This window comes from Ailuropoda melanoleuca, chromosome 18 (genome assembly GCF_002007445.2).
Source record: "Ailuropoda melanoleuca isolate Jingjing chromosome 18, ASM200744v2, whole genome shotgun sequence".
In the NCBI taxonomy this organism is placed as follows: domain Eukaryota; kingdom Metazoa; phylum Chordata; class Mammalia; order Carnivora; family Ursidae; genus Ailuropoda; species Ailuropoda melanoleuca.
Genome location: NC_048235.1, coordinates 33,111,853 through 33,124,418, shown reverse-complemented (window position 1 = coordinate 33,124,418; position 12,566 = coordinate 33,111,853). Strand labels below are relative to the sequence as shown.

Here is a 12,566-nt window from a genome sequence, read left to right as displayed (position 1 = left end):
GGTCTCTGTTGCTATAGCTAGAGAGATATCAATTGAGCATATAAAAATGGAAAATTATTAAAATGCTTTTCTGAAAACAAAATGAAAACTGCTCTACTAAAACTTCACAGAATTCTACCAGTGCAGTGACAGCCAACCCAGCCAATCATATTTCTATATAAATACAGAGATTTAATCTTTTGGCATTCTAAATACTAAGTAACTATTTGATGAATTGACTGTTAAGGAAACGGACATTGAATGATTTGCCTAGGCAAATTGTCTTTCTGTAGATTGACTTTCAGAAAATTAGCATAAGCTCAAAATCACACAATATTAGAATAATAAATATTAGAATAATAAGAAAAAACAGATTGTAGTGCATAGTTAGTAAGTTAAAAAAAGCTTACACTCTAATACAAGTGTAAATCATTATCCAAATTAAAAAATAGTGTCTGTTGAAAACTTTCTTTCAGGTTTCACATATTTAAATATGCCAAGGGAGTAAATAAACAAAACAAGTAAGGCAAATTCGGTATACAACCATAGACATTAAATAGTTGTGTCGCCATTGACACAACTACTTAGTTATGTTTTTTATTGTAGATTATTCTTTTGAATGTCTCTGTGCATGCACATGTGTGTTTGTATATATGCATATTCACTGATAGGATTACATAATTACACCAATGTTATCACATTAGTTTTTGTTTTGTTCTCTTGTTATAAATCTACCATGTATCATTGCTCTTTTGTTTATTCTAGACTCATTTAATCATGTACAGAGCTATATTCATATAGACATGTATTCTTTGATGTTACTTAGCAAGAGCCCAGAACTCTGCTTGGCACATTGTAGGAACTCAAATATTTGCTGAATGTACATCTATCTCTCTATCTCTATATCTATGGATTGATATTAGCTAGATAGATACATAGGTGTATCGCCCTTTTCCATATCCTACTTTTTCATTCAACAATGCTTCACTTAGTTGCTTCCAAGTAAGTAGATATAGATTTAATAAGTATCCTTGTATATGTATGTCCTTGCACGCTAGTACATACATTGCTGTGGGAAGATCACCAGGAGGGTGACTACGTGGTTGAAGTATATATATATATATATATATATATTTAACGTTTTAATGATAGATTTGTTAAAGCCAAGTTATTTTTCCCAAATGCCAAAACACTTCTAATTTTACTTACGATGTAAAAAATATTACCTCTTCCCCCTCATCTCTCTCCCTTATCCCCAATCCTCTTGAGCAATGAGTATTATAAATATTACCTGTGAACACTCTGGGCATGTCAAAGAAAACTTATTTAAAGGCTAAATTTGCCTAATAGGTCAATCGTTGACCTGCTAACAATGGGAGTTTTCAGTCCTTCAAATTCCTAGATATTACTTATTATTTTCTTTCTTCATAATAAAAGTACCACTTATTTATCATGAAAGACTTGGGAAATTTAGAAATCTAAAGTAGAAAGCAAAAAATTAACCATATTTTTAATATTATAGACATAATTCTTCTCCTGAAAGCTTTGTTTCTTTGTCCATGTGTACATATGTATATGTATAAATATGTATAAATTTGTTCATTCATTCACCAAATATGTTTATGTATGAGAGCACAGCCTCATTCATTTAGTCATTGATTCAGCTAAGAAGACATATGTATAGAGGGTAGCAGCATGCTTTTCCTATCCAAAGCATTTTTACTCCTAAGAATTTTTCCTTGTTTTACACATTGCCTAAAAATCATTATAGAAAATAATATTATATAACTTTATTTATTTTAACCATTTTAAATATCATATAATGTTTGATTCTTCATTATTATTGAAATTTGATCTGATGAGAAACTTGTATAGAAACATTTGCAAGCATTATTGTTATTTCTGTGGGACAGATTTCCAGAAGTGGATTATAGAATGTAAGAGGGTAATCCCCTTTAAGATATTCACCTAAAATTTTTAGGTGCTTTCCAGAAAGTTTATAAATTTATTTGTAATAAGCATATGAGAATGTCTCTCTCAGTTCTTTCAAGTCTAAGTAGTATTTTATTTTTAATATTTGTCAATTTGATACACGAAAAAAAGTTCTCTACTATGGTTTTATTTAATATACCTTGACTATTGAACATATAGTGAGATTGAACATATCTTTAAATGTTTAATAACCATGTGTTGATCAGAAAACCATTCCTAATAGTACAATTTCTAGATTGTAGGGTAGTTCTATTTTTAACTTTTTAAAGAACTGTTTCCCAGAGTGGCTGTACCACTTCGCATTCCCACCAACAGTGTAAGAGGTATCCTTTCTCCACATCCTTGCCAACACCTATTATTTCTTGTGCTGTTCAGTTTTGTCATTCTGACAGGTGTAAGGTGATATGCCATTGTAGTTTTGATTTGTATTTCCCTGATGATGAGTGATGTTGAGCATCTTTTCATGTGTCTGTTGGCCATCTGGATGTCTTCTTTGGAAAAATGTCTATTCAGGTCTTCTGCCCATTTTTAAATTGGATTATTTGTTTTTGGGTATTGAGTTTGTAACTTTGTCATATATTTTGGATACTAACCCTTTATCAGATGTGTCCTTTGCAAATATCTTTTCCCATTCCATAGGTTGACTTCTAGTTTTGTTGATTATTTCATTTACTGTGCAGAGACTTTTTATTTTGTTAAAGTCGCAATAGTTTATTTTTCCTTTAGTTTCCCTTGCTTCAGGAGGCATTAATCTAGAAGGAAGTTGTTAGACCTGGTGTCAAAGAGATCACTCCCTGTGTTCTCCTCTAGGATTTTGATGGTTTCCTATCTCATATTTAGGTCTTTAACCCATTTTGAATTTATTTTTGGGTATGGTGTAAGAAAGTGGTCCTGTTTCATTCTTTTGTATGTTGCTATCTAGTTTTCCCAACACCAGTTGTTGAAGAGACTGTCTTTTTCCCATTGCATATTCTTTCCTGCTTTGTCGAAGATTAATTGACCATATAGTTGTGCTTTCACTTCTGAGTTTTCTAGTCTGTCACATTGATCTATGTGTCTGTTTTTCTGCCAGGACCATACTGTGTTGATCACTACACCTTTGTAATATAACTTGAAGTCCAGAACTGTGATACATTTAGCTTTGCTTTTCTTTTTTGAGGTTGCTTTGGCTATTTGGGGTCTTCTGTGGTTCCATACAAATTTTAGGATTGTTCATCCTAGCTCTGTGAAAAATGTTGTTGCTATTTTTTTTTTAAGATTTATTTATTCACTTGAGAGAGAGAGAGAAAGTGTGCATGTGAGTAGGGGAGGGGCAGAGGAAAAGGGGGAGAAATAATCTCAGCAGACTCTGCACTGAGCGTGGAGGCAGAAGCAGGGCTTGATCCCATGAGCCTGAGATCATGACCTGAGCTGAAATCAAGAGTCAGATGCTTAACTAACACCCAGGCACCCAAAATGCTGTTGGTATTTTGATAGGGATTGCATTAAATGTATAGATTGCTTTGCTTGGTATAGACATTTTAGCGATATTTGTTCTTCCAATCCATGAACATGGAATGTTTTTCCATATCTTTGTGTCTTCTTCAATTTCTTTCATCAGTGTTTTATAGTTTTCATAGTACAGGTGTTTTATCTCTTTGGTTAGGTTTATTCCTATGTATCTTATTGTTTTTGATGCAGTTGTAAATAGGATTGATTCCTTGATTTCTCTTTCTGCTGCTACATTATTAGTATATAGAAATGTAGCAGATTTCTGTTTTTTGATTTTGTATCCTGTGACTTTACTGAATTCAGCAATTACGATACTAAGTATTTAACCAAAGAATACAAAAACATTAATTCAGAGGATACATGCACCCCAATGTTTATAGCAGCATTATGTATAATAGCCAAATTATGGAAACTGCCCAAGTGTCCACTGAGTGCTGAATGGATAAAAAAGATATGGTATATGTACACAATGGAATATTACTCAGCCATAAAAAAGAATGAAATCTTGCCATTTGCAGTGGTGTGGATGGAGCTAGAGAATATTTTGCTGGGTAAAATAAGACAGAGAAAGACAAATACCTTATGATTTCACTAATATGTGGAATTTAAGAAAAGTAACAAATGAGCAAAGGGGAAAAAAGAGAGAGGCAGACCATAAAAGAGACTCTGAACTCTAGAGAACAAACTGATGATTACCAGAGGGGAGGTGGGCCGGGGGCTGGGTTAAATAGGTGGTGGGAATTAAGGAATGCACTTTGGTTGTGATGAGCAGAGGGTTTTGTACGGAACTGTTGAATCATTATATTTTACATCTGAAATTAATATTATACTGTATGTTAATTAACTGAAATTTAAATAAAAACTTAAGAGCAAGTCAGTATGTGTGGTACTGATGAATCTTAACAAAACTAATCCATACATCCAATGCTAAGTTCAATTTATGTTTAAAAAAGTGCAAATCATACTTTAGGAGTACAAACCTAAAATATGGTGTATATGTATTGTATTCTTAGAGTTGAAATATTTTGTTTTGATGTTATGGTTATCATTTAAAAGAATTAAAACCTCATCTTTTTTAAAAAAGATTTTGTTTGAGAGAGGGAGAGAGAGGAAGAGAGAGAGAAAAAGCAGGGGGAGTGGCAGAGGGAGAAGGAGAAGCTGACTCGCCTCGATTCCAGGACCCTAGGATCATGACCTGAGCCGAAGGCAGATGCTTAACCAACAGCCACCCAGGCACCCTAAAACCTCACTTGATAGATATATTCTAATAGAAAAAAACTGTTCCTGCCCTTTGCCCATTGGGCTTCCAATTTCCATGTGGTATCTAAGATGTGGTGCTGTGTACATTATCATTTGTCAGATATGTGTAATGGCTGTTCTATTTATTGATCTGACTATTCTCACAATGGTATAATACTGTTTTATGTTTTACAGCAGTTGGTAAAAATCAATTAAATATTAATATTATATATGTCAAGTTTTCTAATTATTCTTTCTTGGATTATTTATTCAAATCTTTGATATTATTTTCAGGAAAGTTTTATGTTTTTTTTCATGTGATGTTGAATATTGCTTTTTAAAATTTTTTCTCCATATTCCATAGTTTGTTTTTAGCGTGATTAGGGATCTTTTCCCGTTACACTTAGAGTGTAGGAAAGTTAATAATGTTTGCACATTCATTTCTATTCATGCAACTTACTAAACTCTAGAAAACTTGGAACATTCGCTAGAAACCCCAGAAAAGTCATTACTGCACCAGCAGCAGTAAATTTGCCCTAGAGAAAAGGATATTTGAGATCTTCCATATCAAAGTTTAAAAACAGGCTTTGATCAATCTGTTTTGCAAATAAAAGACTCCCAGCACAAAGTATAGCAATCTTTAAAGGAAAGCAACAAAATCTATACATTCTACAATATAATATCCACAATATCCAGCATAAGATTTTTAAAAGTAAGGAAATATGCAAAGAGGGAGAATTATGTAACCCACACCAGGAGAAAAAATTAGCCAATAAAAATAGACCCTGGAATGTTTAAAATGATATAATTAGCTGACAGGGACTTTTAAAAGTGATTCTAAATTTTCTCATGTATTCAGCAAATATTAACATAATAATAAATGGGATATATAAAGCATACATAGAATTTCTAGAAATGGGAAAATATCATAACTGAAATGAAAAATTCCATGGATGGGATTAACAACTCAGCAGATACAGAAGATAATTTCAGTGAATTTAAAGATAAGCCAATAGAAACTATTCAAACTGAAGGAAAAAGATTGAAAAAAAACTTGAACCAGTAATTCCTGGGGTGATATCAAATGGTTTGGTGTACCTGTAATTAGAGTTGCAGAAGGAGAAGAGACAGAGGAGGCTAGAAAAATTTTTAATAATTTTCAAAATTTGGTGAAAACCATAAACTCAGAGTTCCAAGAAATTTAATAAATCTCAAGCCAGAAAAACACAAAGAAATACACATGAAGGCACATTATAATCAAATTACGGAAAACCAACATTAATGAGAATATTTTAAATGTGGTTGGAGAAGAAAGATACACTATGTCCAGAGGAACAATGACAAGAATAGCTTCAGACTTTTTATCAGAAAATATGTAAGATTGAAAACAACTAAATTACATTATTTAAATGTGAGGGAAAAGGGGTAAATAAAGTATTCTGTAACCAATGAAATATTTTAAAAATTAAGGATAGAAAAGACTCTTTTTGGTATGAACATCTGAGAGAATTTATTGCTAGAAAATATGCGCTAAAGGAAATATTAAACTATATTTAGGTAGAAGGAAAATAATTTTAGGTGGAAATGTGGATCTAAACAAAACATTGAAGAGTGCTGGAATGAAAAATATGTGGATAAAATACTATATTTCATTTAAATGTTTTTAAAAAGATAATTGACTATTTCAAGTAAACAATAATAATGAGTGGTGGCATTTGTAACATACTTAGACAAAATAGTTTGTTTCTGTTGCTTTTAGTATCTCATTTCATGGATATTAAACTATTCATTTATCTGTTGATGATAACTGGATAGTTTCAAGTTTTGGCTATCTTGAATAAAGCTGATATGAATGATTTTTACCGTGGTAAAAAAACAAAGTTTTCCATCTTAACATTTTTAAGTCTGCAGTTCAGTAGTATTACATATATTTGCATTGTTGTGAAACAGATCTCCATAACTTTTTTATCTTGCAAATATGAAACTCTGATACTCTTTTTGGTATTCTGAGCACCCAGTTTCCAATGTGGGTGCTAGGGTTCCTCCTATACCAAAAAGCAATTCTTGGACACCAGCAGAATTCAATTCAATTCTATCTACCCAAAGATGACATCAGATTCCATAGGTTAAGGGTCCAGTCCTACAAGACTGCACACACAACCCCCCGCCCAACATATGCCAGTTGCTATCCTAGGTGATATCCTAGGCTATCACCTATGCTTCTGACCAGTTGGCTATAGATTGGAAGTTCCAATGACTTCCTCCTTGGTAACTCAATCCAGACATCAGTTGTAAGCCCAGGTTGTTACCTGTACTTCTAACTGGCTATAAATCAGAGGTTCCCAAGATTCCCTCCTTGGATTCAATTAATTTGCTAGAGTGGCTCACACAACTTAGAGAAGCATTTTGCTTACTAGATTACTCTTTTATTATAAAAGGATATAATTCAGGTACAGCCAGGTGGAAGAGATGTATAGGGCAAGGTATAGGGAAAGGATGCCGAACTTTCATGCCCTCTCTGTATGCACACTGTCCTCAAATCTTCACATGTCTACCAACCCAGAAGCTCTCTGAACCCTGTCCTTTTGGGTTTTTATGGAGGATTGATTACATAGGCACAACAGATTAAATCATTGGCCATTGACAATTGATTCAACCTCTGTGAAGGTTGGGAGGGAAGGCAGGAATGAAAGTTCCAACCCTCTAATCACACCGCCACATGGAACCACATGGATTCCACTGGCATCCAGCTCCCATCCTCAGATGCCTTCAAAACTTACTTCAACCACATAACAAAAGATACCTTTATCTCTCCCAGTACAGGAAATTCTAAGGGTTATGGGAGCTGTAAACCAGGAACTGTGGACAAAGACCAAATACATGTGAGAAATATATTTCAGTCATCTAAATGATGAAATATTTATTTCTTATAAATCACAATATTGCAATATCCATTAAATGATAACTTAACTTTCCCCTATTCTAACAGCCCCTGCAAACCCCCATTCTACTTTGTTTTGATGAATTTGACTGCTTTAGATACCTCATATAAGTGGAGTAATACAGTATTTGTCTTTTATTGATGGCTCATTTCAGTCCATTTATGTTTTAGCATGTGATGGGACTGCCTTCCTTTTTAAGGTTGAATAATATTCCCTCGTATGTATGTACTACATTTTGTTAATACAGTCATCTGTTAGTGGACATTTAGGTTGTTAACACCTCTTGGCTCTTGTGAATAATACTTCTTGGGTAATAGGTGTGCAAAGTTTCACTTTGAGACTGCTTTCAGTTCTTTTAGGTATGTACTCAGGAGTAGGACTGCTGGATCATATGGTAATTCTGTGTTTTTTTTTCTTTTTAACAACTTCCAATGTTTTCCATAGCATTTGCACAATTTTACAGTCCTGCCAACAGTGTCCAAGGGTTCCAATTTCACCAACACTTGTTTTGTGATTTCTTTTTTTATAGTAGTCATTCTGATGGCTATAGGGTGATATCATTGTGGTTTTCATTTGTATTTCTCTTATGACTATTGATGTTGAATGTTTGTTTATATTCTTATTGGCCATTTGTATGAGTTCTATGCATATTCTTGATATTAATCTCTTATTAGATATATGATTTGCAAGTCTTTTCTCCTGTTCAATAGATTACCTTTTTGCTCTCTTGGTTGTATCCTTTGATGCACAGGTTTTTAAGTTTGTTGTAGATCCATTTGTCGATTTTTACTATTGTTGCTTGTGCTTTTAGTCCAAGAAATGATTGTGAAGTCCAATGTCATAAAGCTTTTTCCCTATGTTTTCTTCTAGGAGTTTTATAGTCTTAGGTCTTACATTTAGGTCTTCAATGCATTTTGAGTTAATTTTTGTACATGATGTGATATAAAGGTCTAATTTCATTCTTTTGCTTTGGATACCCAGTTTTCATTTGCAGATAAGACTTCCCATTGAGAGGCCTTGGCATCCTTGTCATAGATCATCTGACCATATAAGTAACATATTACTGATAGCAATAACTGAATAACTTAATAAATAAATGAAATAAATGAAGATAAGGGGAAATTCTTCCTTACAGTGTAATCAGTTATAGAAGGAATAATAAAATTAAATAATTATGAATGGATGTTCAAACTAGTGGGTGAAAGTTTTATGAGGATTCAGATACTTACAGAATCTCACAACTATCTCCTTATAAATTACTAATTAATTACAAATGGAAGCATAGTAACAGAGGAAAAACCTGGAAGACAGCAGTTAACCAAGTGATCCAAAAGTAACAATACAGTATGAGGACAAACTGACAACATATATCTTCTGAGAAAGACAACATCACTTCTGTGAAGTTATTTCAGAGTAAAAGTACACACACACATACACAATACACAGCATAAAAGTGGTGTGACAAAAGCTGAGGCAATGGATACCCTGAACAGAACGCTTTTTCCCTCTGTACATATAAGTCACATAATTAGATTCAAGTTGTTAAATAGAGATCTTAGAAACAGAGAAATTTTATATTATTTTGAGAGGAAGCATAGCAAGAGATCAAGGGCAGGGCCTCTGAAACCAGAATGCTTAGGTTTAAATCCTTTTTCCATCACTTACTAGCCATGTAACTTTTGACAAGTTAAATATCTATGCCTCATTTTCTTCATCTATAAAGTGGGAATAATAATAGTCCCAAACCTCACAGGGCTGTTGTGAGGACTTAATGAGTAAATCCAGGTAGTATTCAGAATAGAGGCTCACACAGTAAGTACCATAAAGGTGTTTGCTATTATTATTTCATTTATTTATTTATTAATTACAGAAACCATCAGTTCTTAATCTAATTATCTGATGGCCTCTTGGAATACAAAAACCCTTGGATTAAGAATTGGGCAAATGGGCACCTGGGGGCTCAGTTAGTTAAACATCAGCTGAGGTTGTGATCCCAGGGTCCTGGGATCAACTCCTGCATTGGGCTTCCTGCTCAGCAGGGAGTCTGCTGCTCCCTCTCCCCATCCCCCCCACCCCCCGCTCATTCTCTCTCTCTCTCTCCCTGTCTTGCCTCTTTCTCTCTCAAATAAATAAAATCTTTAAAAAAATAAAAGCAAAAAAACACAACCCAATTCTGGTGAAGGACAGTGGGGAAGGGTAAAATGCTCATTTTTAAGTACAAATACTTCAAGCTACCACATAATGTCACTGAACTTGGAGATAGGAAGAGATTTACACGATCAGCCCTGGAGGTGATACTAGCTGGCTCCAGGATGCCACTGGAATGGGTCTCATTTTCATTAGAATTTAAGGATATGTTTCTGAAATTGCAAACTAAGTTTTCAGGTGAATATTTGAAAGCATTAAATTTTCTTGATATAATTCTATGAGCCTCTATAACTTTTTAAAAAACTGTGTGTATGTTTTTGTGTGCATTAGAAACCAAACATTTGATTTGTAGGATTATCTCTGTAAATAAATGAAATTACACTAAATGAAAATATTAAAGTAAGCTTGATGATCCATCTGATAATTTTACTTTTTATGAGAAAATAATTTAAAATGATCATATAAGTTTTTAAAAATGATCCTAGATATGCACTTCCAATGAAACGTGCTATTGTTTTGATGGCTACCAGCCTCCGTTTTGCAAAAGGCGTGGCAGAGAAGTTTCTAGTTTGTCTGGGAAACAAGGCAAGTATCTAATATCTTTACATATTCAGTTAATAAATTCTCAAATTGCTTATCTTCACAAAAACAAAGGTAGATTTTTTGCTGCCTAGAAGTCAATATTTGCAATTAAAAGGTAAATAGTCTTCTTTTCAAGAAATGAAAACCAGGTATGTCTTCTTAATCTAGCTCTTCTAATATTAACTCTCAATATCATGATTGAAAGTGAGAGTATCTTTTAAAATTTTTATTTACTGATATCATTGACTTTCTCTGTTAGGCTATCCTGTAAATTTGTTGGATTACCTTGCAATTACATGATCCCACATTATATATCATTGAAGTTTTGGGGTCCAACTTAGGAGTGCTATACTGAGATTTTGCCATAGCTGCATTATAATGTAGAATATGTTGGAACTTTCTGGAACTTGTTTTCTAATCTTTTAGAATGAGAGGTTGTAGAGATAGTTCTAAGTATTATGATTCTATTACTATTTTTCCATGTTCTTTGAATAACAACAAAAATTAAGAACATTGGAATTGGTTTGCTGCAACTTGAAAGTAAAAGTAGATGGCTTAATTTTTTTACTCTGACTTTTAATGTATTTCTATTTTTAGGTTTAACAGTGGAAAGAGCTCTTAGGAAGGCTGAAAAGAACCGGTGGCTTCTAGGTTTCTACATTGCTTTACCTGTTATCATCATAGCAACCATAATAGCCGTTTCATGGAATAGTTCGAAAAAGTGGTTTGCCAAGGAAGAGGAATTCCTAAGTAGCGAGTAAATTGAATTTGTGTTCCCAAGTTATTTAGTACCATTTGCCTCTAGTCCTATATAGGGCAGTATCATGAGCAGCAGCTATACATTTCACAGGGATTTTGAGAACTATATAAATATCTCATTTAATTTTGTAAGCTAGTTTTGAATATCCCCATTTTAAAGTTGCAAAAATTTGGGAATATAATTCAAATAATTTGCCAAAGTCTTTGCCTTGGAAATTGAGAGAGAAAGAACTCAAATGTATCCTTATGTATTGCTTTCAAATACTTTAGTGGTTCTAAATTGTCACCTGTGTTACCTACAGGAGAACCACCGGAAATATTTATTAGAAATGCAGATTTCTAGGCCTTATCACAGATGAAATATTTCCATTTTCGTTGCTGCTTTATGTAAGAAATGACTTTAAAACTATTCTCTGGGTAAAAGTATTCAGAAGGCAAATTTATAATTTAGACTTTAGCATATTTAACTTTTTTTTAAGAGAGAGTGTGCACTAGTGGGGGAAGGGGCAGAGGGACAGGGAGAGAATCTTTTTTTTTTTTTAAGATTTATTTATTTTAGAGAGAGTTTGAGAAGAGTGCATAGGGACGAGGGGCAGAGGGAGAGAGAGTCTGAAGCAGACTTCACACTGAGCATGGAGCCTGACAGCAGCCTGACGAAGGGCTTGATCTCATGACCCTGAGGTCATGACCTGCACCAACTGAGAGTCAGATGCTTAACCGACTGAGCCGTCCAGGCACCCCGAACATATTTTAATTTAAAAAAATAATTCAAACACAGAGAGAACATGGTGACGAATACTCATTTGCCCACCCATGGAAGTAAACGAATGTTAATATTTTTCTTGGTTCTTTTATGAAATAAGCCATTACATTTACAGCTGCAATCCATTTCTAGTATTATCTCTGCAGAGAACAACCTCTACACTGAAAGTTGATATGTATTACATGTTTTTGCTACATATGGCTGTATCAGTGTGCCACATCTGGAATTATATTTTATTTTATTTTGGAATTATATATAATTTTAAACATGAAAACCTTCTTTAAAAGAGATACATTTCCTCTTCGAATTCTAATTTTGTTTCTGTGTTTTCTTTTTTCCCGTTTTCATGAGTAGTCTTCTCAGAGGTTTTATTGGTAATTTAAAAAATATAACTTGGGGGTTTGTAGAGATCTCTATATTTCCTTAGTGTTTTATTATCTTGAAGTTGTGTTCTTTTCCTCCTTTCTGCTCTCTTTACTTTTGCTCTGTTTTAATTCTAGCTTTCTTGAGTCTAATGCTTTTTTTGAAATTAATTTTCAGTCTTTCTTATTTCCAATATATGCTTTTAAAGCTAAAACTGTCCCTTTTATATATCATTTCATGTATACTCTTGTTTTTAATATATAGTTGACATTCAAAAAATTAGATACTTCCAGTATGATTTCTTGTTT

At 33.4% G+C, this 12,566-nt stretch overlaps 1 protein-coding gene across 8 annotated transcripts in view; it reads left to right on the top strand.

The window, feature by feature from the left end:
• The window catches only part of LOC100473137 (disintegrin and metalloproteinase domain-containing protein 32), a 175,136-nt gene that overhangs the window by 145,144 nt on the left and 17,426 nt on the right, over positions 1-12,566 (top strand). For 2 of the 8 annotated variants that reach the window (XM_034647554.1, XM_034647552.1), the window contains exons 18-19: positions 10,277-10,376; positions 10,971-11,130. The exons of the other annotated variants lie outside the window; for them this stretch is intronic. In XM_034647554.1, the coding sequence (XP_034503445.1) occupies positions 10,277-10,376; positions 10,971-11,130 (260 nt within the window). The remainder of the gene's footprint in view (positions 1-10,276; positions 10,377-10,970; positions 11,131-12,566) is intronic. 8 annotated transcript variants of the gene reach the window in all.